Raw genomic sequence first — 26,624 nt, 5'->3', positions numbered from 1 at the left:
GGAGCAGGAACCCTGGCTGATTTCCCCTCTCTCTCTCTCTCTCTCTCTAACCCAGGGATCACTGAGCAGTGATCAGGAGCAGGAACCCTGGCTGATCTCCCCGCTCCTTCTCTCTAACCCAGGGATCACTGGACAGGGATCAGGAGCAGGAACCCTGGCTGATTTCCCCCCTCCTTCTCTCTAACCCAGGGATCACTGGACAGGGATCAGGAGCAGGAACCCTGGCTGACTGCCTTTCTCTAATCCAGCGATCACATGTCAGAGGGACGGCATGGTTACTCACTGTGTGCCTCACAGCGCCAGGGACCCAGGTTCGATTCCCACCTTGGGTGACTGTGCGGAGTTTGCACATTCTCCCCGTGTCTGTGTGGGTTTACTCTGGGTGCTCTGGTTTCCTCCCACAGTCCAAAGATGTGCCGGTTAGGTGAATTGGCCATGATAAATTGCCCATAGTGTTCAGGGATGTGTAGATAATGTCCACTGGACAGGGGAAAAATATCGGTAGGGGAACGAGTCAGGGTGGACTACAGTTCGGAGGATTGGAGTGGACTTGATGGGCCTGTTTCCACACTGTAGGGACTGTATGATTCTATCAGGAGGAGGTAGCTCCTCCTTGCTGTCTCTGACCTCGGACTTGTCACTATTCCAGCAAAGGTCTGCTGGCTGACTGAGATATCAGCGGTGCTGTCACTTACTTTGCGATGATTGAACTCTCCGCAGGGTCAATGTGTGGACTTCCTGACCAACCCGAGTCAGTACGGAACATCTCCCGTGATGCCATCGATTCTCCCGACTCTCCCTCGGGTGTCATGAGGGAGCTGCTCTCGGTGGACGGCCAGGACTCCCCCAAGGGGCTGCCCGGCCCAGTGTCCGGCACCTCGCCCTGAGCAGCAGGCTGGTCAGTTGGCCTGGGGGCAGCGGGTGAGGCCAGAGGAGGTGCCGATACAAACGATGGTGCAGGCAGTTGGCACTGGCCTGGCTTCATCACCTGGAAGGTGAGACATAACTGAGTCATTACAACTGGCACTTGCCCCCTTTACTCATCCGCTCCAGCATGGCATGAGATTGCTCACGGAGTCAGGTGCCTATCCTTACACACAAGGCTGGCAAACTGGGTTGTACTAGGGTCAAAGTTAAGACCAGCATTAAGCATGAAAGGTGAGCCCGAGATTTTACGACCCGATCAATCGGTCCGTGTCCCTCACAATGCACACCCGTCTCACCTTTCTGCCCTGCTGCGGGAGTGTCCGATGAGGAGACGATGGGTGGTAGTGACTGCGAGAGAGCTGAGATTGTCCAAAAGGGCTTCCCAGACTAAACACAGAGCTGTCGGACACACAGAAAGACACAAAGCAAAACAGTGATTTCACTGACAGACAATACAACTTTCATCACCCAGAGCAGACCACTCACACTGCTCCGGAAACTGAGGGAGTGACACCCCCCCCTCACACTGCTCCTGAAATTGAGGGAGTGACACCCCCACACTGCCCTGAAACTGAGGGAGTGACACCCACCCCCACACTGCCCTGAAACTGAGGGAGTGACACCCCCCCACCTCACACTGCTCCTGAAACTGAGGGAGTGACACCCCTCCCCACACTGCTCCGGAAACTGAGGGAGTGACACCCCCCCCTCACACTGCTCCTGAAATTGAGGGAGTGACACCCCCACACTGCCCTGAAACTGAGGGAGTGACACCCCCCCCACACTGCCCTGAAACTGAGGGAGTGACACCCCCCCCTCACACTGCTCCTGAAACTGAGGGAGTGACACCCCCCCTCACACTGCTCCTGAAACTGAGGGAGTGACACCGCCCTCACACTGCTCCTGAAACTGAGGGAGTGACACCCCCCCCCTCACACTGTCCCTGAAACTGAGGGAGTGACACCCCCCCCCTCACACTGTCCCTGAAACTGAGGGAGTGACACCCCCCCCTCACACTGCTCCTGAAACTGAGGGAGTGACACCCCCCCTCACACTGTCCCTGAAACTGAGGGAGTGACACCCCCCCTCACACTGTCCCTGAAACTGAGGGAGTGACAGCCCCCCTCACACTGTCCCTGAAACTGAGGGAGTGACACCCCCCCTCACACTGCTCCTGAAACTGAGGGAGTGACACCCCCCCTCACACTGCCCTGAAACTGAGGGAGTGACACCCCCCCTCACACTGCCCTGAAACTGAGGGAGTGACACCCCCCCCCTCACACTGCCCTGAAACTGAGGGAGTGACACCCCCCCTCACACTGTCCCTGAAACTGAGGGAGTGACACCCCCCCCCACACTGCCCTGAAACTGAGGGAGTGACACCCCCCTCACACTGCTCCTGAAACTGAGGGAGTGACACCCCCCCCCTCACACTGCTCCGGAAACTGAGGGAGTGACACCCCCCCCCTCACACTGTCCCTGAAACTGAGGGAGTGACAGCCCCCCTCACACTGTCCCTGAAACTGAGGGAGTGACAGCCCCCCTCACACTGTCCCTGAAACTGAGGGAGTGACACCCCCCCTCACACTGCTCCTGAAACTGAGGGAGTGACACCCCCCCTCACACTGCCCTGAAACTGAGGGAGTGACACCTCCCCCCCCACACTGCTCCTGAAACTGAGGGAGTGACACCCCCCCTCACACTGCCCTGAAACTGAGGGAGTAAAACCCCCCCCTCACACTGTCCCTGAAACTGAGGGAGTGACACCCCCCACTCACACTGCTCCTGAAACTGAGGGAGTGACACCCCCCCTCACACTGCCCTGAAACTGAGGGAGTAACACCCCCCCTTCACACTGCTCCTGAAACTGAGGGAGTGACATCCCCCCACCTCACACTGCTCCTGAAACTGAGGGAGTGACATCCCCCCACCTCACACTGCTCCTGAAACTGAGGGAGTGACACCCCCCCTCACACTGCCCTGAAACTGAGGGAGTGACACCCCCCCACCTCACACTGCCCTGAAACTGAGGGAGTGACATCCCCCCTCACACTGCCCTGAAACTGAGGGAGTGACACCCCCCCTCACACTGCTCCTGAAACTGAGGGAGTGACACCCCCCCACCTCACACTGCCCTGAAACTGAGGGAGTGACATCCCCCCTCACACTGCCCTGAAACTGAGGGAGTGACACCCCCCCCCTCACACTGCTCCTGAAACTGAGGGAGTGACACCCCCCCCTCACACTGCTCCTGAAACTGAGGGAGTGACACCCCCCCTCACACTGCTCCTGAAACTGAGGGAGTGACATCCCCCCTCACACTGCTCCTGAAACTGAGGGAGTGACACCCCCCACCTCACACTGCTCCTGAAACTGAGGGAGTGACACCCCCCCCCTCACACTGCTCCTGAAACTGAGGGAGTGACACCCCCCCTCACACTGCTCCTGAAACTGAGGGAGTGACACCCCCCCTCACACTGTCCCTGAAACTGAGGGAGTGACACCCCCCCTCACACTGTCCCTGAAACTGAGGGAGTGACACCGCCCTCACACTGCTCCTGAAACTGAGGGAGTGACACCCCCCTCACACTGCTCCTGAAACTGAGACAGAGACACCACCCCCACCTCTCCCCCCATCTGCCACACACTGCTCCGGAACTCAGACAGACACACCCCCGCTCACACTTATCCTGGAACTGAGGCAAAGTCATCTCCTGTATACCATGAGAGTATATTATTGATAATCTCTGATTCACCCCCACTCTGTCTCTCTGATTATACACAGCGTTATACTGTGTGAGGGTATTATTGATAATCTCTGATTCACCCCCACCCTGTCTCTCTGATTATACACAGCGTTATACTGTGTGAGTATATTATTGATAATCTCTGATTCACCCCCACTCTGTCTCTCTGATTATACACAGCGTTATACTGTGTGAGGGTATTATTGATAATCTCTGATTCACCCCCACCCTGTCTCTCTGATTATACACAGCGTTATACTGTGTGAGTATATTATTGATAATCTCTGATTCACCCCCACCCTGTCTCTCTGATTATACACAGCGTTATACTGTGTGAGTATATTATTGATAATCTCTGATTCACCACCACCCTGTCTCTCTGATTATACACAGCGTTATATTGTGTGAGGGTATTATTGATAATCTCTGATTCACCCCCACCCTGTCTCTCTGATTATACACAGCGTTATACTGTGTGAGGGTATTATTGATAATCTCTGATTCACCCCCACCCTGTCTCTCTGATTATACACAGCGTTATACTGTGTGAGGGTATTATTGATAATCTCTGACTCACCCCCACCCTGTCTCTCTGATTATACACAGCGTTATATTGTGTGAGGGTATTATTGATAATCTCTGATTCACCCACACCCTGTCTCTCTGATTATACACAGCGTTATACTGTGTGAGGGTATTATTGATAATCTCTGATTCACCCCCACTCTGTCTCTCTGATTATACACAGCGTTATACTGTGTGAGGGTATTATTGATAATCTCTGATCCACCCCCACTCTGTCTCTCTGATTATACACAGCGTTATACTGTGTGTGTATATTATTGATAATCTCTGATTCACCCCCACTCTGTCTCTCTGATTATACACAGCGTTATACTGTGTGAGGGTATTATTGATAATCTCTGATTCACCCCCACTCTGTCTCTCTGATTATACACAGCGTTATACTGTGTGAGGGTATTATTGATAATCTCTGATTCACCCCCACTATGTCTCTGATTATACACAGCGTTATACTGTGTGAGTATATTATTGATAATCTCTGATTCACCCCCACCCTGTCTCTCTGATTATACACAGCGTTATACTGTGTGAGGGTATTATTGATAATCTCTGATTCACCCCCACTCTGTCTCTCTGATTCACCCCCACTCTGTCTCTCTGATTATACACAGCGTTGTACTGTGTGAGGGTATTATTGATAATCTCTGATTCACCCCCACTCTGTCTCTCTGATTATACACAGCGTTATACTGTGTGAGAACATTATTGATAATCTCTGATTCACCCCCACCCTGTCTCTCTGATTATACACAGCGTTATACTGTGTGTGTATATTATTGATAATCTCTGATTCACCCCCACCCTGTCTCTCTGATTATACACAGCGTTATATTGTGTGAGGGTATTATTGATAATCTCTGATTCACCCCCACCCTGTCTCTCTGATTATACACAGCGTTATATTGTGTGAGGGTATTATTGATAATCTCTGATTCACCCCACCCTGTCTCTCTGATTATACACAGCGTTATACTGTGTGAGGGTATTATTGATAATCTCTGATTCACCCACACCCTGTCTCTCTGATTATACACAGCGTTATACTGTGTGAGGGTATTATTGATAATCTCTGATTCACCCCCACCCTGTCTCTCTGATTATACACAGCGTTATACTGTGTGAGGGTATTATTGATAATCTCTGATTCACCCCCACCCTGTCTCTCTGATTATACACAGCGTTATACTGTGTGAGTATATTATTGATAATCTCTGATTCACCCCCACCCTGTCTCTCTGATTCTACACAGCGTTATACTGTGTGAGTGTATTATTGATAATCTCTGATTCACCCCCACCCTGTCTCTCTGATTCTACACAGCGTTATACTGTGTGAGGGTATTATTGATAATCTCTGATTCACCCCCACCCTGTCTCTCTGATTATACGCAGCGTTATACTGTGTGAGGGTATTATTGATAATCTCTGATTCCCCCCCACCCTGTCTCTCTGATTATACACAGCGTTATACTGTGTGAGGGTATTATTGATAATCTCTGATTCACCCCCACTCTGTCTCTCTGATTATACATAGCGTTATACTGTGTGAGGGTATTATTGATAATCTCTGATTCACCCCCACTCTGTCTCTGATTATACACAGCGTTATACTGTGTGAGTATATTGTTGATAATCTCTGATTCACCCCCACCCTGTCTCTCTGATTATACACAGCGTTATACTGTGTGAGGGTATTATTGATAATCTCTGATTCACCCCCACCCTGTCTCTCTGATTATACACAGCGTTATACTGTGTGAGGGTATTATTGATAATCTCTGATTCACCCCCACTCTGTCTCTCTAATTATACACAGCGTTATACTGTGTGAGGGTATTATTGATAATCTCTGATTCACCCCCACCCTGTCTCTCTGATTATACACAGCGTTATACTGTGTGAGGGTATTATTGATAATCTCTGATTCACCTCCACTCTGTCTCTCTGATTATACACAGCGTTATACTGTGTGAGTATATTATTGATAATCTCTGATTCACCCCCACCCTGTCTCTCTGATTATACACAGCGTTATACTGTGTGAGGGTATTATTGATAATCTCTGATTCACCCCCACCTGTCTCTCTGATTATACACAGCGTTATACTGTGTGAGTATATTATTGATAATCTCTGATTCACCCCCACCCTGTCTCTCTGATTATACACAGCGTTATACTGTGTGAGGGTATTATTGATAATCTCTGATTCACCCCCACTCTGTCTCTCTAATTATACACAGCGTTATACTGTGTGAGGGTATTATTGATAATCTCTGATTCACCCCCACCCTGTCTCTCTGATTATACACAGCGTTATACTGTGTGAGGGTATTATTGATAATCTCTGATTCACCTCCACTCTGTCTCTCTGATTATACACAGCGTTATACTGTGTGAGTATATTATTGATAATCTCTGATTCACCCCCACCCTGTCTCTCTGATTATACACAGCGTTATACTGTGTGAGGGTATTATTGATAATCTCTGATTCACCTCCACTCTGTCTCTCTGATTATACACAGCGTTGTACTGTGTGAGGGTATTATTGATAATCTCCCACTATTTGTACATTATATACTGATGTCACTGTATTATTAATGACTGTGACATGAGATTAGGACCCCCTGATGACCACCCCGCCGGTCAGACTGACCATGGGCCCACGGTGGGTCACTCCATCACATTACTGACCAACTCTCATTCACCTGCACTTCCAATCCTCCATATTCCCGCCTCCTCCAACCGTCAGGAAAGGGGCGGGGTTGCCTCGCCAAACGTCATCACGCTTCGACGTAAGGTGTGCCTTCCTCTCTGACTGACATCGCCGTCCGCAAATCGAAGGATGATCGGGCGCAAGTTATTCCTGATGGACAGTACCGCAACCAATAGGGCTCTCGGTCTTCGGGAACAGGAGTGATTGACAGATGGTTGCCCAATAGACCGTCGAAGGCGGGGCGTTCGGATGACATCGTGCCGTCTAACCAACGGCACGCGGTACGCGTGATCAATCACGTGACTGACAGGTTCCTAGCCAATAAGAGATAGCCGTTGCAGATCGTCGCCGCTTGAGGTCCAAACACAATTGACCGGTATTCCGGCAGCCAATAGGTGGAGAGTATTGACAGCCAGGCAACCAATAGGGTGCGGTCTGCACCGCGTGACTGTTTACGGACACGTGACCAGGGGTGTGTGACCGTTGCTGCTGGTGCCTCAGGTTTGTAATAGGGTGGGTCGGCATAAAATGAATGTCATCCGATAATGATTTAGTTATTGGGTGAGTGTGAGACAAACGGAAATAAAATTATTATTAAAGTTTGATCATATAATCATGGTCATTCCGTCATTTTCCCGCCCCTTTTAACGGCCGCAAAGCGGGGCGGACAGCGTCGACAGCGCGCACACGCAAGGGGCTGGTCGGCGGCCGTGACAGGCGGGCGGTGGGCCATTGAGGAACGGTGGGCGGGACAAGGCCGCTGCTGGCGAGCCAATAGGAGGGCGAATGGCGAACAGCTGGTGTGGTGGCCAATGGTAGCCGGCCGTGCCCTTGCTGACGTCAGCGAATGGGCGGAGCGGGGGTGGTGGGAGATGACGGGTGACGTCATGGCTGAGGCTGTTGGCGAAGGAGCATCAGGTCAGTGTGGGGGAGGGGAATGAAGTAGACATCATTAATATAAAGGTGCAATATAGAATGGGGGAGGGGGTCAGTGTGGTGGGAGTACAGTCACAGTAACCCCTCTCCCCCCTCCCCCAGCCCCCCAGGGCCCTGTGTTACTGACTGTATCCCTACTGATGTTAATCCAGCTCCCTCACACTGTCCCTCAGTAACCCCTCTCCCCCCCCCCCAGCGCCCTGTGTTACTGACTGTATCCCTACTGATGTTAATCCAGCTCCCTCACACTGTCACTCAGTAACCCCTCTCCCCCCCCCCTCCCCCCCCCCCAGGGCCCTGTGTTACTGACTGTATCCCTACTGATGTTAATGCAGCTCCCTCACACTGTCCCTCAGTAACCCCTCTCCCCCCCCTCCCCCCAGGGCCCTGTGTTACTGACTGTATCCCTACTGATGTTAATCCAGCTCCCTCACACTGTCACTCAGTAACCCCTCCCCCCCCCCCCCCCCCCCCCCCCCCCAGGGCCCTGTGTTACTGACTGTATCCCTACTGATGTTAATCCAGCTCCCTCACACTGTCACTCAGTAACCCCTCTCCCCCCCAGGGCCCTGTGTTACTGACTGTATCCCTACTGATGTTAATCCAGCTCCCTCACACTGTCACTCAGTAACCCCTCTCCCTCCCAGGGCCCTGTGTTACTGACTGTATCCCTACTGATGTTAATCCAGCTCCCTCACACTGTCACTCAGTAACCCCTCTCCCCGCCAGGGCCCTGTGTTACTGACTGTATCCCTACTGATGTTAATCCAGCTCCCTCACACTGTCACTCAGTAACCCCTCTCTCTCCCCCCCCCCCCCCCCACCCCCACCCCCACCCCCACCCCAGGGCCCTGTGTTACTGACTGTATCCCTACTGATGTTAATCCAGCTCCCTCACACTGTCCCTCAGTAACCCCTCTCCCCGCCAGGGCCCTGTGTTACTGACTGTATCCCTACTGATGTTAATCCAGCTCCCTCACACTGTCACTCAGTAACCCCTCTCCCCCCCCCCCCCCCCCCCCCCCAGTGCCCTGTGTTACTGACTGTATCCCTACTGATGTTAATCCAGCTCCCTCACACTGTCCCTCAGTAACCCCTCTCCCCCCCCCCCCCCCCAGGGCCCTGTGTTACTGACTGTATCCCTACTGATGTTAATCCAGCTCCCTCACACTGTCCCTCAGTAACCCCTCTCCCCCCCAGGGCCCTGTGTTACTGACTGTATCCCTACTGATGGTAATCCAGCTCCCTCACACTGTCACTGAGTGACACTGACTCTGGGGATTACGTCTCTCTTTCACAGGCCTGTTTGAGTGCTGCTTCTCTCCGTGGCTCCTATTGTAAGTGTGTGAGCCTCCTCCCCCGTTCCAGTGTGTGAATGAGGCCTCACAGCAGTAACATGATTTCAGTGACGGTGAAAACCGAAAAAGCAGGTAGGCCTTGAACTGAACTGCCCCCCTCAGTGTCAGCTCTCCTCCTCTCCCCTATTTCCTGTCCCTTTCCTATCCCGTCGCAATTCCTTCACCCTGAATATGTTCTCTATTTCACATTCCTTGGTCCTCCTCCAGTACTGAAGATAAGATTTAAACAAGTGGTTCAACAGAGAGAAACTCTCCTCCTGGAGGAATTGCACAGAGCCCTGATGGGGCTCCGTCTCTGTGTCCAGGCCAGGCCCACACAGGCACCGTGGGTTAGCAGGAAATGTGAGGGGAAGTTAGGGCACACTCTCTCTATTGCCACCAAGGCCATTTGGAAATTCCAAACCTGAGCTTGTTTTTCACCGGATGAGGGGAAATTGAGGAATTTCAATTGCATGGGAGGGTGTTGAGTGGTCTTCTCCGGTTTCTCTGTAACAGCACTGAGGAGGGGGCTGAATCGTGTCCTGTTCCTGTGTAACAGGCTGGAGGAGGAGGGGCTGAGTGGCCTCCTGTTCCTGTGTAACAGGCTGGAGGAGGAGGAGGGGCTGAATGGCCTCCTGTCCCTGTGTAACAGGCTGGAGGAGGAGGGGCTGAATGGCCTCCTGTCCCTGTGTAACAGGCTGGAGGAGGAGGGGCTGAATGGCCTCCTGTCCCTGTGTAACAGGCTGGAGGAGGAGGGGCTGAGTGGCCTCCTGTTCCTGTGTAACAGGCTGGAGGAGGAGGGGCTGAATGGCCTCCTGTTCCTGTGTAACAGGCTGGAGGAGGAGGAGGGGCTGAATGGCCTCCTGTTCCTGTGTACCAGGCTGGAGGAGGAGGGGCTGAATGGCCTCCTGTCCCTGTGTACCAGGCTGGAGGAGGAGGGGCTGAATGGCCTCCTGTCCCTGTGTACCAGGCTGGAGGAGGAGGGGCTGAATGGCCTCCTGTCCCTGTGTACCAGGCTGGAGGAGGAGGAGGGGCTGAATGGCCTCCTGTCCCTGTGTACCAGGCTGGAGGAGGAGGAGGGGCTGAATGGCCTCCAGTTCTGTGGTGATGATGTCGGTGTTGCCTTTTTCACTGCTGCAGGATTTCATCCAAACAGCAGGTGGTGGTGGTGAGCACTGCTGGGGTGATGGCTTCGTCTGGATTGGGCCTGACAGAACAGGGAACAGGCGAGGGAAGGGACGCCGAACCGAGAGCCCTGCAATTCGTCAGCCGTTAGGATAAATAGCAAGGACTGAAGGAGTGACTGTACAGCAGCGGAGCCTGTGGAAAGATTAGTGAGGGAGGACAGGCTGACAAAATGAAATTCTCTTTCTCTCCCTATGGTCACCACCTCAGGCCAACCACTGAAGATACTGAAACACCTTCTCAAGTGCTGCACTGGAACATTCCCCCAGCACTGACCCTCCGACAGTGCCCGCTCCCCCAGCACTGACCCTCCGACAGTGCCCGCTCCCCCAGCACTGACCCTCCGACAGTGCCCGCTCCCCCAGCACTGACCCTCCGACAGTGCCCGCTCCCCCAGCACTGACCCTCCGACAGTGCCCGCTCCCCCAGCACTGACCCTCCGACAGTGCCCGCTCCCCCAGCACTGACCCTCCGACAGTGCCCGCTCCCCCAGCACTGACCCTCCGACAGTGCCCGCTCCCCCAGCACTGACCCTCCGACAGTGCCCGCTCCCCCAGCACTGACCCTCCGACAGTGCCCGCTCCCCCAGCACTGACCCTCCGACAGTGCCCGCTCCCTCAGCACTGACCCTCCGACAGTGCCCGCTCCCCCAGCACTGACCCTCCGACAGTGCCCGCTCCCCCAGCACTGACCCTCCGACAGTGCCCACTCCCCAGCACTGACCCTCCGACAGTGCCCGCTCCCTCAGCACTGACCCTCCGACAGTGCCCGCTCCCTCAGCACTGACCCTCCGACAGTGCGGCACTCCCTCAGCACTGACCCTCCCACAGTGCCCTCTGTCTGCCTGTCCCTCTGTAACAGAGATTATAGTCACTGATGTAGTTTCTCTCTCCTACAGATCTTGAGGCTTCGACAGCTCGTAATCGTTTAGATGCCGTTCTGCAGTGTCTGGTTGAGAAGAGTGACATTGAGCGGTAAGTGTTTGGGTTGCCTCTGCCGTGGAGTAGGATACTCATTTGAACAATACATTGGATGTTGTGGTTCTGTTCACCGAGCTGGGAGTTTGTGTTGCAGACGTTTCGTCCCCTTTCTAGGTGACTTCCTCGGTGCTTAGGAGCCTCCTGTGATGTTTCCTCCGGCATTTATACTGGTTTGAACCTGCTGCTTCCGGTTGTCAGTTCCAGCTGTCCGTAGCAGTGGTTGGTATATTGGGTCCAGGGCGATGTGCTTATTGATTGAATGAGTGCCATGCCTCCAGGAATTCCTTGGCTGTTCTCTGTTTGGCTTGTCCTTTGTTCCGCAAAGACCACTCCCTCCATGACTCCCTCGTCAGGTCCACACCCCCCACCAACCCAACCTCCACTCCCGGCACCTTCCCCTGCAACCGCAGGAAATGTAAAACTTGCGCCCACACCTCCACACTCACTTCCCTCCAAGGCCCCAAGGGATCATTCCATATCCGCCACAAGTTCACCTGTACCTCCACACACATCATCTATTGCATCCGCTGCACCCGATGTGGCCTCCTCTATATTGGGGAGACGGGCCGCTTACTTGCGGAACGCTTCAGAGAACACCTCAGGGACGCCCGGACCAACCAACCCAACCACCCCATAGCTCAACACTTTAACTCTCCCTCCCACTCCACCGAGGACATGCAGGTCCTTGGACTCCTCCACCGGCAGAACATAACAACATGACGGCTGGAGGAAGAGCGCCTCATCTTCCGCCTGGGAACCCTCCAACCACAAGGGATGAACTCAGATTTCTCCAATTTCCTCATTTCCCCTCCCCCCACCTTGTCTCAGTCGGTTCCCTCAACTCAGCACCACCCTCCTAACCTGCAATCCTCTTCCTGACCTCTCCGCCCCCACCCCACTCCGGCCTATCACCCTCACCTTGACCTCCTTCCACCTATCACATCTCCATCGCCCCTCCCCCAAGTCCCTCCTCCCTACCTTTTATCTTAGCCTGCCTGGCACACTCCCCTCATTCCTGATGAAGGGCTTATGCCCGAAACGTCGAATTTCCTGTTCCTTGGATGCTGCCTGACCTGCTGTGCTTTAACCAGCAACACATTTTCAGCTTGTCCTATAATAGTAGTGTTGTCCCAGTCGAACGCATGTTGCCTGTCATCTGCGTGTGTGACTACTAAGGATAGCTGGTCGTGTCGTTTCGTGGCTCGTTGGTGTTCATGGATGCACATCGTTAGCTGTCTTCCTGTTTGTCCTATGTAGTGTTTTGTGCAGTCCTTGCATGGGATTTTGTACACTACGTTGGTTTTGCTCATGTTGAGTATCGGGTCCTTCGTCCTGGTGAGTTGTTGTCTGAGAGTGGCTGTTGGTTTGTGTGCTGTGATGAGTCCTAGTGGTCGCAGTAGTCTGGCTGTCAGTTCAGAAATGCTCCTGATGTATGGGAGTGTGGCTAGTCCTTTGGGTTGTGGCATGTCCTCGTTCCGTTGTCTTTCCCTTAGGCATCTGTTGATGAAATTGCGGGGGAATCTGTTTTTGGCGAATACATTGTATAGGTGTTCTTCTTCCTCCTCTTGCAGTTCTGGTGTACTGCAGTGTGTTGTAGCCCTTTTGAACAGAGTCTTGATGCAACTTGTTTTGTGTGTGCACAAAACACTACATAGGACAAACAGGAAGACAGCTAACAACCCGCATCCATGAACACCAACTAGCCACGAAACAACACGACCAGCTATCCTTACTAGCCACACACGCAGATAACAGGCAACATGTGTTCGACTGGGACAACACTACTATTATAGGACAAGCCAAACCGAGAACAGCCAGGGAATTCCTAGAGGCATGGCACCCATCCACAGATGCAATCAATAAGCACATTGACCTGGTCCCAATATACCGGCCACTGCAGTGGACAGCTGGAACTGACAACCTGAAGCGGCAGAGACAAACCACTATAAATACCGGAGGAAAGATCACAGAAGCGCTTCACAGGAGGCTCCCAAGCACTGAGGATGTCACCTAGACAGGGGACGAAATGTCTGCAACACAAATTCCCAGCTCGGCGAACAGAACCACAACAACGAGCACCCGACCGACAAATCTTCTTGCAAACTTTGAATACATTGGATATCTATCTGTCCTTGAACAAGAACTCTTCATTTCTGACTGCCCACCACTGACATCCACTGAGCTATCATTTCACACTCACGGCTTTAACAGTGTCTCTACTTCTCTGCTGGTCCAGTGTCTGTGGTCACTGCTGTCACTGACCATGTCTCTCTCTGCTGGTTCAGTGTCTGTGCTCACTGCTGTCACTGACCATGTCTCTCTCTGCTGGTTCAGTGTCTGTGCTCACTGCTGTCACTGACCATGTCTCTCTCTGCTGGTTCAGTGTCTGTGCTCACTGCTGTCGCTGTCCATGTCACTCTCTTTCTCTGCTGGTTCAGTGTCTGTGCTCACTACTGTAGCTGTCCGTGTGTGTGTGTGTGTGTGTGTGTGTGTCTGTCTCTCTCTCTCTCTCTCTCTCTCTCTCTCTCTCTCTCTCTCTCTCTCTCTCTCTCTCTCTCTCTCTCTCTCTCTCTGTCTCTCTCTGTGCTGGTTCAGTGTCTGTGCTCACTACTGTAACTGACCATGTCCCCCTCTCTCTGCTGGTTCAGTGTCTGTGCTCACTACTGTAACTGTCTCTCTCTCTCTCGCTCTCGCTCTCTCCCCCTCTCTCCTGGTTCAGAGTCTGTGCTCCCCACTGTAACTGACCATGTCCCCCTCTGCTGGTTCAGTGTCTGTGCTCACTACTGGAACTGGCCATGTCTCTCTCTGCTGGTTCTGTGTCTATGCTCACTACTGTCACTGACCATGTCTATCTCTCTCTCTCTCTGCTGGTTCAGTGTCTGTGCTCACTGCTGTCACTGACCATATCCCTCTCTCTGCTGGTTCAGTGTCTGTGCTCACTACTGTCACTGACCATGACTCTCTCTGCTGGTTCAGTGTCTGTGCTCACTACTGTCACTGACCATGTCTCTCTCTGCTGGGTCAGTGTCTGTGCTCACTACTGTCACTGACCATGTCCCTCTCTGCTGGTTCAGTGTCTGTGCTCACTGCTGTCACTGACCATGTCTCTCTCTGCTGGTTCAGTATCTGTGCTCACTGCTGTCACTGACCATGTCTCTCTCTCTGCTGGTTCAGTGTCTGTGCTCACTACTGTCACTGACCATGTCTCTCTCTGCTGGTTCTGTGTCTGTGCTCACTGCTGTCACTGACCATGTCTCTCTCTCTCTATCTCTGCTGGTTTAGTGTCTGTGCTCACTACTGTCACTGCCAATGTCTCTCTCTGCTGGTTCAGTATCTGTGCTCACGACTGTCACTGACCGTGTCTCTCTGTCTCTCTGTCTCTGTGTGTCTCTCTCTCTCTCTCTCTCTCTCTCTCTCTGCTGGTTCTGTGTCTGTGCTCACTACTGGAACTGGCCATGTCTCTCTCTGCTGGTTCTGTGTCTGTGCTCACTGCTGTCACTGACCATGTCCCCCTCTCTCTCTGCTGGTTCTGTGTCTGTGCTCACTGCTGTCACTGACCATGTCCCTCTCTCTGCTGGTTCAGTGTCTGTGCTCACTGCCGTCACTGACCATGTCTCTCTCTCTCTCTGCTGGTTCTGTGTCTGTGCTCACTACTGTCACTGACCATGTCTCTCTCTCTCTCTGCTGGTTCTGTGTCTGTGCTCACTGCTGTAACTGGCCATGTCTCTCTCTGCTGGTTCAGTGTCTGTGCTCACTACTGTCACTGACCATGTCTCTCTCTGCTGGTTCAGTGTCTGTGCTCACTACTGTCACTGACCATGTCCCTCTCTCTCTGCTGGTTCAGTGTCTGTGCTCACTACTGTCACTGGCCATGTCTCTCTCTGCTGGTTCAGTGTCTGTGCTCACTGCTGTCACTGACCATGTCTCTCTCTGCTGGTTCTGTGTCTGTGCTCACTGCTGTCACTGACCATGTCCCTCTCTGCTGGTTCCGTGTCTGTGCTCACTGCTGTCACTGACCATGTCCCTCTCTCTCTCTGCTGGTTCAGTGTCTGTGCTCACTACTGTCACTGACCATGTCCCTCTCTCTCTCTGCTGGTTCAGTGTCTGTGCTCACTACTGTCACTGACCGTGTCTCTCTCTCTGCTGGTTCAGTGTCTGTGCTCACTACTGTCACTGACCATGTCTCTCTCTGGTTCAGTGTCTGTGCTCACTACTGTCACTGACCATGTCCCCCTCTGCTGGTTCAGTGTCTGTGCTCACTACTGTCACTGACCATGTCTCTCTCTGGTTCAGTGTCTGTGCTCACTACTGTCACTGACCATGTCTCTCTCTCTGCTGGTTCAGTGTCTGTGCTCACTACTGTCACTGACCATGTCTCTCTCTCTGCTGGTTCAGTCTGTGCTCACTACTGTCACTGACCATGTCTCTCTCTCTGCTGGTTCAGTGTCTGTGCTCACTACTGTCACTGACCGTGTCTCTCTCTCTGCTGGTTCAGTGTCTGTGCTCACTACTGTCACTGACCGTGTCTCTCTCTCTGCTGGTTCAGTGTCTGTGCTCACTACTGTCACTGACCATGTCTCTCTCTGGTTCAGTGTCTGTGCTCACTACTGTCACTGACCATGTCCCCCTCTGCTGGTTCAGTGTCTGTGCTCACTACTGTCACTGACCATGTCTCTCTCTGGTTCAGTGTCTGTGCTCACTACTGTCACTGACCATGTCTCTCTCTCTGCTGGTTCAGTGTCTGTGCTCACTACTGTCACTGACCATGTCTCTCTCTCTGCTGGTTCAGTGTCTGTGCTCACTACTGTCACTGACCATGTCTCTCTCTCTGCTGGTTCAGTGTCTGTGCTCACTACTGTCACTGACCATGTGCCCCTCTGCTGGTTCAGTGTCTGTGCTCACTACTGTCACTGACCATGTCTCTCTCTGCTGGTTCTGTGTCTGTGCTCACTACTGTCACTGACCATGTCCCTCTCTCTCTGCTGGTTCAGTGTCTGTGCTCACTACTGTCACTGACCATGTCCCTCTCTCTCTGCTGGTTCAGTGTCTGTGCTCACTACTGTCACTGGCCATATCCCTCTCTCTGCTGGTTCCGTGTCTGTGCTCACTACTGTCACTGACCATGTCCCTCTCTCTCTCTGCTGGTTCAGTGTCTGTGCTCACTACTGTCACTGACCATGTCTCTCTCTGCTGGTTCAGTGTCTGTGCTCACTACTGTCACTGACCATGTCCCCCTCTGCTGGTTCAGTGTCTGTGCGCACTGCTGTCACTGACCATGTCTCTCTCTCTGCTGGTTCAGTGTCTGTGCTCACTACTGTCACTGACCATGTCTCTCTCTGCTGGTTCTGTGTCTGTGCTCACTACTGTCACTGACCATGTCCCTCTCTCTCTGCTGGTTCAGTGTCTGTGCTCACTACTGTCACTGACCATGTCCCTCTCTCTCTGCTGGTTCAGTGTCTGTGCTCACTACTGTCACTGGCCATATCCCTCTCTCTGCTGGTTCCGTGTCTGTGCTCACTACTGTCACTGACCATGTCCCTCTCTCTCTCTGCTGGTTCAGTGTCTGTGCTCACTACTGTCACTGACCATGTCTCTCTCTGCTGGTTCAGTGTCTGTGCTCACTACTGTCACTGACCATGTCCCCCTCTGCTGGTTCAGTGTCTGTGCGCACTGCTGTCACTGACCATGTCTCTCTCTCTGCTGGTTCAGTGTCTGTGCTCACTACTGTCACTGACCATGTCTCTCTCTGCTGGTTCTGTGTCTGTGCTCACTACTGTCACTGACCATGTCTCTCTCTCTGCTGGTTCAGTGTCTGTGCTCACTGCTGTAACTGACCATGTCTCTCTCTCTGCTGGTTCAGTGTCTGTGCTCACTACTGTAACTGACCATGTCCGTCTCAGCTGGTTCAGTGTCTGTGCTCACTACTGTAACTGACCATGTGTCTCTCTCTCTCTCTCTCTGCTGGTTCAGTGTCTGTGCTCACTACTGTCACTGACCATGTCCCCCTCTGCTGGTTCAGTGTCTGTGCTCACTACTGTCACTGACCATGTCTCTCTCTGCTGGTTCTGTGTCTGTGCTCACTACTGTCACTGGCCATGTCTCTCTCTGCTGGTTCAGTGTCTGTGCTCACTACTGTCACTGCCCATGTCTCTCTCTGCTGGTTCAGTGTCTGTGCTCACTACTGTCACTGACCATGTCTCTCTCTCTGCTGGTTCTGTGTCTGTGCTCACTACTGTCACTGACCATGTCTCTCTCTCTGCTGGTTCAGTGTCTGTGCTCACTACTGTCACTGACCATGTCTCTCTCTGCTGGTTCAGTGTCTGTGCTCACTGCTGTCACTGACCATGTCTCTCTCTCTGCTGGTTCTGTGTCTGTGCTCACTACTGTCACTGACCATGTCTCTCTCTGCTGGTTCCGTGTCTGTGCTCACTACTGTCACTGACCATGTCTCTCTCTCTGCTGCTTCAGTGTCTGTGCTCACTACTGTCACTGACCATGTCTCTCTCTCTGCTGGTTCTGTGTCTGTGCTCACTGCTGTAACTGACCATGTCTCTCTCTCTGCTGGTTCTGTGTCTGTGCTCACTGCTGTAACTGACCATGTCTCTCTCTCTGGTTCAGTGTCTGTGCTCACTACTGTAACTGACCATGTCCGTCTCAGCTGGTTCAGTGTCTGTGCTCACTACTGTAACTGACCATGTGTGTCTCTCTCTCTCTCTCTGCTGGTTCAGTGTCTGTGCTCACTACTGTCACTGACCATGTCCCCCTCTGCTGGTTCAGTGTCTGTGCTCACTACTGTCACTGACCATGTCTCTCTCTGCTGGTTCAGTGTCTGTGCTCACTACTGTCACTGACCATGTCTCTCTCTCTGCTGGTTCTGTGTCTGTGCTCACTACTGTAACTGGCCATGTCTCTCTCTGCTGGTTCTGTGTCTGTGCTCACTACTGTCACTGACCATGTCTTTCTCTGCTGGTTCAGTGTCTGTGCTCACTACTGTCACTGACCATGTCTCTCTCTCTCTGCTGGTTCAGTGTCTGTGCTCACTGCTGGAACTGCCCATGTCTCTCTCTGCTGGTTCAGTGTCTGTGCTCACTGCTGGAACTGCCCATGTCTCTCTCTGCTGGTTCAGTGTCTGTGCTCACTACTGTCATTGACCATGTCTCTCTCTGCAGGTTCAGTGTCTGTGCTCATTGCTGTAACTGACTCTCTCTCGCGCTCTCTCTCTCACTCTCACTACTGTAACTGGCCATGTCTCTCTCTGCTGGTTCAGTGTCTGTGCTCACAACTGTCACTGACCGTGTCTCTCTCTCTGCTGGTTCAGTGTCTGTGCTCACTGCTGTCACTGACCATATCCCTCTCTCTGCTGGTTCAGTGTCTGTGCTCACTACTGTCACTGCCCATGTCTCTCTCTGCTGGTTCAGTGTCTGTGCTCACTGCTGTAACTGACCATGTCTCTGTCTCTGCTGGTTCAGTGTCTGTGCTCCCTGCTGTCACTGACCATATCCCTCTCTCTGCTGGTTCAGTGTCTGTGCTCACTACTGTCACTGCCCATGTCTCTCTCTGCTGGTTCAGTGTCTGTGCTCACTGCTGTAACTGACCATGTCTCTGTCTCTGCTGGTTCAGTGTCTGTGCTCCCTGCTGTCACTGACTGTGTCCCCCTCTCTCTCTGCTGGTTCAGTGTCTGTGCTCACTGCTGTAACTGACCATGTCTCTGTCTCTGCTGGTTCAGTGTCTGTGCTCCCTGCTGTCACTGACTGTGTCCCCCTCTCTCTCTGCTGGTTCAGTGTCTGTGCTCACTACTGTCACTGCCCATGTCTCTCTCTGCTGGTTCAGTGTCTGTGCTCACTGCTGTAACTGACCATGTCTCTCTCTCTGCTGGTTCAGTGTCTGTGCTCCCTGCTGTCACTGACTGTGTCCCCCTCTCTCTCTGCTGGTTCAGTGTCTGTGCTCCCTGCTGTCACTGACTGTGTCCCCCTCTCTCTGATTTTTCAGAGACCATGCTGATGATGAGATTGTGAAGCCTGTGCTTTCCGATCTACAGAGCAAGTGAGTTTGTGCTGGGCTGGGCTGTGGGAAGTCTCTGTCTGCAGGTGTTGGTGTGGACTCTCCTGACAGGAACACACAGTCTCACCTTGTGCTGGATTCTCTCCATCTGATAGAATCCGATTCCAATCCTCAGGTGACCTTCACTGATCACAGGGAGGGAATGAAGCTGTTCAAGATGGCGGGAGAGAGAGAAAATGGGAGTTGGGGATGGAGGGAGAAAGAGCATCATAGAGATGTCCAACTTGGAAACAGACCCTTCAGGCCGACTCTTATATACCAACCAGATATTCTAAATTAATCTAGTCCAGTTAGCCAGCACATGACCCGTATCCCCCTCAGGCAGGAATGGGGACTTACAGATGCTGGAGATTAGAGTCCAGATTAGAGTGTTGCTGGAAAAGCACAGCCAGTCAGGCAGCATCCGAGGAGCAGGCAAAAGCCCTTCATCAGGATGCCTGAAACGTCAATTTTCCTGCTCCTTGGATGCTGCCTGACCTGTGTTTTTCCCGCATCACTCTATCCTTGACCCATATCCCTCTAACCCCTTCCTATTCATGTCCCCATCCAGATGCCTTTTAAACGTTGTAATTGTACCAGCCCCCACCACTTCCTCTGGCAGCTCGTTCCACACACACACCACCAAGGACGGGTTTGGAGGGATATGGGTTGGGTGGTGTCAGGCGGGACTAGATTGGGTTGGGATATCTGATCAGTATCGACGAGTTGGACCGAAGGGTCTGTTTCCGTGCTGTACATCTGTAAGACTGTGTGAAGAAGTTGCCCCTCAGGTCCCTTTTATATCTTTCCCCTCTCACCTTGAACCAGTGCCCTCCAGTTCTGGATTCCCCAGGGAAAAGAACTGTCACGCCCCTCAACCTGTATAAGGTCAGCCCTCAGCCTCTGCTGCTCCTGCCGCAGCCTATTCAGCCTCTCCCTCTTGGTCAGAGGCTGACAGGTGTGAGAGACAGGAGGGGAGTGGGATCAGTCAGGCTGGAGAGAGAGGAAGAATGGTGGGGTAGGATAAGGAGCGTAAGGCAGATGAGGGCGATAGGTGAGGGAATGAGAGATTGGCACTGGCGAGAGAGAGTGGGGTCGAGAGTGTGATGCTGAAACAGCACAGCAGGTCAGGTAGCAGCTGAAGAGCAGGAGAATCAATATTTTGGGCATAAGCCCTACATCAGGAACGTGGTTTGTGGACAAGCCTCATTCCTGATGAAGGGCTCCGGTCCGAAATGTTGATTCTCCTGCTCCTCGGATGCTGTCTGACCTGCTGTGCTTTTCCAGCATCACACTCTCAGACAGAGTTAGGGCTACAGATGCTGGAGTTCAGAGTTGAGAATGTGTGGGCTCTGGTTGGAGAGGCAGAGAGGAATCCAGCTATTGGGGTAGCAATGTCAGAGAGAGAGGAGAGAGAGAAGTGAGGAGTGCAATTTGCTGCGTGTGATTCATCTGCTGTTCACTTTTACAGAGACTCCTCACCAGCAGCAGCAGGGAAAAGGTGAGATTGATCCTGTCTGCTCCCCCTCAATTATCCTCATTATCACCTCATTAATCCCCTTGGCATCACCCTCACCCACCTCAATCTGGTGGCTGACCCCATCCCTCTCCTTCCCCCCCCCCCCCCCCCCCCCCCACCTCCTCTTTGTGCCTCACCAGCTTGTGTGTGTTTGTTTTGGGGTTGCGTTCCAGGCCATCGACCCGGTTCCCACATCAAAGACGCAAGAAGAGGAAGGAAACTGAGGATGCTGCTTACGAGGGAGTTCACCAGAGGCCAAGTATGCTTTAACCCGGATCACCGAGTCTGGGACCGGAATGGGATTTAATCCGGAGTAGGGAGACTGGGACCAGAATGGGATTTAATCCAGAGCACCGAGTCTGGGACCGGAATGGGATTTAATCCGGAGTAGGGAGACTGGGACCAGAATGGGATTTAATCCGGAGCACCGAGTCTGGGACCGGAATGGGATTTAATCCAGAGCAGGGAGACAGGGACCGGAATGAGATTTAATCCGGAGCACCGAGTCTGGGACCGGAATGGGATTTAATCCGGAGTAGGGAGACAGGGACCGGAATGGGATTTAATCCGGAGCACCGAGTCTGGGACCGGAATGGGATTTAATCCGGAGCAGGGAGACAGGGACCGGAATGGGATTTAATCCGGAGCACCGAGTCTGGGACCGGAATGGGATTTAATCCGGAGTAGGGAGACAGGGACCGGAATGGGATTTAATCCGGAGCACCGAGTCTGGGACCGGAATGGGATTTAATCCGGAGCAGGGAGACAGGGACCGGAATGGGATTTAATCCGGAGCACCGAGTCTGGGACCGGAATGGGATTTAATCCGGAGTAGGGAGACAGGGACCGGAATGGGATTTAATCCAGAGCACCGAGTCTGGGACCGGAATGGGATTTAATCCAGAGTAGGGAGACGGACCGGAATGGGATTTAATCCAGAGCAGGGAGACAGGGACCGGAATGGGATTTAATCCAGAGCAGGGAGACTGGGAGTGCAGTGGGATTTAATCCGGAGCGTGTACCCAGTGTGAATTAAGGATATCTGTAATTCAAGGCTGGAAAGAGATGTAATGGATTGTATGATGTAGGAGTTGACCTGGGATTGGTTTGGAATGGGAACAAACGGTGATTGTTATTTGGGATTCTGTGTTGCCGAGAAGAGAGAGGGGGGTGAAATGTGTTTTGACGTGGGGCTGTGCTGGGATGGGGTGAAACAAGCTGGAATGAGAGTGTGTCATTGATAGGGTAATGCTAGCCTGCCCTTAAATGAGGCACTGTGGTGGAGATGAAGGTCTCTCAGGGAGAGGGGCTGTCTGCTGATGTTCTCTCGTCTCTCAGGGACTGAGGTTTTGGGCTGTGTTCCTGCAGATGCCTATACCATGAAGCTGTTTGACCGGAGCGTTGATCTGGCTCAGTTTAATGAGAACACCCCTCTGTACCCCATCTGCCGATCCTGGATGAGGAACAAGCCCAGTCTCCGTGAGGGAACTCGCAGCCCAACCCCCCAGCCACCAGTCGCACTCGAGGATGAGGAGGTGAGGGGGCACTGTCCCACCAATCATGGGTGTCTTCAGGATCTCCGTATCAGGGTAGATTAGGGTGCACCAGGACATGGGGAGTTCTGAAAGTCACGCAATAGAGTTCACTTTCCATCCTTTGTATGTGACCACACTGATGATGCTTCCTGAACCCAAGTTTTAGCTGCAGCCCATGTGCTGTAGGGGAGACCCACAATGTCCCTGACCCAGGAAGGAACGGCCGATAGATTTCCAAGTCGGGATGGGGAGGGGCTCGGAGGGGAACTTGCGGGAGGGGGATGGTACACACTGCTGTTACTGAGGGGGGTGGGGGGGGGGGAGGGAGGGGATGGTATACACTGCTGTTACTGAGGGGGTGGGGGGGAGGGAGCAAGGGGATGTTTGTGGGGGCGGGGGCTGCTTTGTCCCTGGATGGTGTGGAGCTTCTCGAGTGTTGTTGGAGCTGCCCCCACCCAGGGGCAAGTGGGGAGTATTCCCTCCCCCCTCCTGCCTTGGGCCTTGTCGATGGGGGGACAGGCTTTGGGGGGAGTCAGGAGGGGAGTTACTCGCTGCAGGATTCCCAGCCTCTGACCTGCTCTTGGAGCCGCTGGGTTGAGGTGGTGGGTCCTGGTGGGTTTCTGGTCAATGGTGACCCCCAGGATGTTGAGAGTGGGGGAGATTCCGTAATGGTAACACCATTGAATGTCAAGAGGCCAAAATGAGATCCTCTCTTACTCGAGGTGGTCATTGCCTGATTATTTGTGTGGCATGGTTACTTGCCCCCTGTCAGCCCAAGCCTGGATATTGTCCACATGGACGCAGACTGTGTTTCAGTATGTGAGGAGTGGTGAATGGTGCTGAACTTGTGGAATGATCGGTGAACATCCCCAGTTCGGACCATCGGATGAAGAGGAAGTCAGTGATGAGGAACACTGGAATTTCCCTGCCTCTGTAAACTGAGCAGTGATTAGTTTTCTCTTTTGACAGGTTGCTGAGGTGATGAATGGAAAGGGTCAGGATATTTACAAACTGCCAGTGCCAACTCCCTGCTCACTGATCAATCTCCGTGTTCCTTCACCACTGCCTCCCACTGAGAAACACCTTGACATCAGCATGGTAACCTATAACCAGCTACATAGAAATTCCCCACACAGTGACAGGACGGGAGGGGTCCGTACCTGTGATTCCCCCACACAGTGACAGGACGGGAGGGGTCCGTACCTGTGATTCCCCCACACGGTGACGGGACGGGGGTCCGTACCTGTGATTCCCCCACACGGTGACGGGACGGGGGTCCGTGTCTGTGATTCCCCCACACGCTGACGGGACGGGGGTCCGTGTCTGTGATTTCCCCACACGCTGACGGGACGGGGGTCTGTGTGATTCTCCCACACGGTGACGGGATGGTGGGTCTGTGATTCCCCCACACGGTGACGGGACGGGGGTCCGTGTCTGTGATTCTCCCACACGGTGACGGGACGGGGGTCTGTGTGATTCTCCCACACGGTGACGGGATGGTGGGTCTGTGTCTGTGATTCCCCCACACGGTGACGGGATGGTGGGTCTGTGATTCCCCCACACGGTGACGGGACAGGGGTCTGTGATTCCCCCATACGGTGACGGGACGGGGGTCTGTGTCTGTGACCCCCCACACGGTGACGGGATGGGGGTCTGTGACTCCCCCACACGGTGACGGGACGGGGGTCTGTGTCTGTGATTCCCCCACACGGTGACGGGACGGGGGTCTGTGTCTGTGATTCCCCCACACGGTGACGGGACGGGGGGTCTCTGTGTCTGTGATTCCCCGACACAATGACCGGGTACTCTGTAACCTATCCTCTGTTCCCTTTCAGAGTCGCAGTAATGTCCCTGGGGTGCCCACGTTGCTGTACAATCACATGGATCGCTGGAAGAAGATTCGACAGAGGTAAGCTGGAATCCTCCCCAGCCAGAACTGTTCACTGTCCACCAGCCACCCAGATCCAACCCTGCAATCTCAATGGACCCAAACTCCTTCCCGTTCACTCCGAGTCTCCACCAGCCCAAGGACACACACACTCCCTGTTCAATTCCACGGTGCGGAATTCTGGTGGATCCTGAACACACTCATATGTATAACAGTGCAGTTGGATTCGATGTGAACAGCCCCCAATTAGAGTTGATGTTCCTGAGACCCTTGTGTTACTGCTGTTCTGTAGGTGGAGAGAGGCGTCTCACAGGAACCAGTATCGTTACAGAGACAGCATGAAGATCCTGAAGGAGATGTTTGAGCGTCAGTGAGTGCTCCCTGAGATGTGGATCCGGATAGCCCCAGTCCCTGTCCGGGATCATACCCACCGCCGTTCCATGACCAGTTTATTGTAGATGGTCGTGTCTTTGTTTCCCTTCATCTCCCCAGTTCGACCAACAGGGCCCTGGGGCCCGCTGTGTTTCCTACTGGGCCCAGACTGGAGATGGCCATGGTTGTTGTGGTTCTGTTCACCGAGCTGGGAGTTTGTGTTGCAGACCTTTAGTCCCCTGTCTAGGTGACATCGTCAGTGCTTGGGAGCCTCCTGTGAAGCGCTTCTGTGATGTTTCCTCCGGCATTTATAGTGGTTTGTATCTGCAGCTTCCGGTTGTCAGTTGCTGTCCGCTGCAGTGGCCGGTATATTGGGTCCAGGTCAATGTGTTTGTTAGAATCTGTGGATGAGTGCCATGCCTCTAGGAATTCCCTGGCTGTTCTCTGTTTGGCTTGTCCTATAATAGTAGTGTTGTCCCAGTTGAGCCCATGTTGCCTGTTATCTGCGTGGACGCATAGGACTTAACAACACACAAACCAACAGCCACTCTCAGACAACAACTCACCAGGACAAAGGACCCGATACCCAGCATGAGCAAAACCAATGTAGTGTACAAAACCCCACATAGGACAAACGGGAAGACAGCTAACAGTCCGTATCCATGAACACCAACTAGCCATGAAACAACACGACCAGCTATCCTTAGTAGCCACACACTCAGATGACAAACAACATGAGTCCGACTGGGACAACAATACTATTATAGGACAAGCCAAACAGAGAACAGCCAGGGAATTCCTACAGGCATGGCACTCATCCACGGATTCAATCAATAAGCACGTCGCCCTGGACCCAATATACCGGCCACTGCGACGGACAACCGCAAGCGGCAGAGAAAAACCACTACAAATGCCGGAGGAAACATCACAGGAGGCTCCCAAGCACTGAGGATGTCACTGAGACAGGGGATGAAACGTCTGCAACAAAAACTCCCAGCTCGGTGAACAGAACCACAACAACGAGCACCCGAGCTACAAATCTTCTCACAGACTTTGAATGGCCAAGGTTTGTTTTCAGTTCTGTTTTTGCCTCTCCACACAACCCCTTGGCTGAGATTCTGAGCCACAGGAAGCAGTTAGGTCAGTTGCCTTTTGCTGGCTGTGGGCTCCTGGTGGGGACACCACATGGCCTTGCTGTTGCAGCGATACTGTTACAGATCTGCTTGTCTGATTCCTTCCCCATAACAAATTAAGTAATCACCTTTACATGTATGGATCCCTACGTGTACAGAGACACCCAGGAACAAGTAGACTCACCGACGTGAAGAGTATTTATTGGACGTACATATGGATGATAATGGAACAGTGTAGTTTGGATGGGCATCGGATTAATTTCACAGGTTGGCACAACATTGCGGGCCGAAGAGCCTGTACTGTGCTGAAACGTTCTATCTTCATGTACACAGTCAGTATGTGTGTACTATTTTGACTGTTTGTGTACTTTACTACATTGGTCACCACCGCAGTCTGTCAGGAAACTGCGTGGTGTCTACCTGTGTTCATTGACGTTTATGGCTGAACTGTCCAGGATCGGACTATAGGCCAGTGAGAGATTGATGAGGGGTGTTGCCACACTCCAGGCCCTCCAGCAGCAGGGTGGAAACAGAGCACCTGAAAGGACAGTACCTGCTTCCACAGGAACACTGTGAGCCAGGTGAGTCCGAATAAACACATCATTTGAACTGAACACAGTGGAGCTCTGATAATTTTTGACAAGTCTCTCCAATCTATATTTACAAATGTAACATTTTCACAAGTGAAAATAAAATACTGCTTTCAATTAGGGGTGCTTCATTTG

General features: G+C 52.9%; 2 protein-coding genes across 4 annotated transcripts in view; one reads left to right on the top strand and one right to left on the bottom strand.

The window, feature by feature from the left end:
• The window catches only part of LOC132808792 (uncharacterized), a 40,463-nt gene extending 33,467 nt beyond the window's left edge, over positions 1–6,996 (bottom strand). The window contains exons 1-3 of the mRNA XM_060822246.1: positions 6,967–6,996; positions 1,224–1,326; positions 696–988 (exon numbers count right to left, since the gene is read on the bottom strand). Of these exons, the coding sequence (XP_060678229.1) occupies positions 696–988; positions 1,224–1,326; positions 6,967–6,986 (416 nt within the window). The 5' untranslated portion in view covers positions 6,987–6,996. The remainder of the gene's footprint in view (positions 1–695; positions 989–1,223; positions 1,327–6,966) is intronic.
• A 358-nt stretch (positions 6,997–7,354) lies between these two features.
• Positions 7,355–25,506, top strand: LOC132808789 (protein lin-37 homolog). 3 transcript variants are annotated; one of them, XM_060822242.1, is made up of 10 exons: positions 7,355–7,475; positions 9,211–9,340; positions 11,331–11,406; positions 19,402–19,455; positions 20,924–20,953; positions 21,145–21,230; positions 22,340–22,506; positions 23,476–23,604; positions 24,342–24,415; positions 24,687–25,506. In XM_060822242.1, exons 2-10 carry the CDS (start codon positions 9,286–9,288, stop codon positions 24,766–24,768), a joined length of 753 nt encoding a protein of 250 aa, XP_060678225.1. In that variant the 5' UTR covers positions 7,355–7,475; positions 9,211–9,285; the 3' UTR covers positions 24,769–25,506. The 3 variants fall into 3 exon arrangements, with proteins under 3 accessions (XP_060678225.1, XP_060678226.1, XP_060678227.1); XM_060822243.1 differs by lacking the exon at positions 7,355–7,475 and adding an exon at positions 7,833–7,892; XM_060822244.1 differs by lacking the exons at positions 7,355–7,475; positions 9,211–9,340 and adding an exon at positions 7,838–7,892.
• The last annotated feature ends 1,118 nt before the right edge of the window (positions 25,507–26,624 follow it).

The sequence above is a fragment of the Hemiscyllium ocellatum genome (genome assembly GCF_020745735.1).
Source record: "Hemiscyllium ocellatum isolate sHemOce1 chromosome 38 unlocalized genomic scaffold, sHemOce1.pat.X.cur. SUPER_38_unloc_7, whole genome shotgun sequence".
NCBI classification, from domain to species: domain Eukaryota; kingdom Metazoa; phylum Chordata; class Chondrichthyes; order Orectolobiformes; family Hemiscylliidae; genus Hemiscyllium; species Hemiscyllium ocellatum.
The sequence above is the reverse complement of the archived record's forward strand: the minus strand, read 5'-3'. Positions and strand labels throughout refer to the sequence as shown.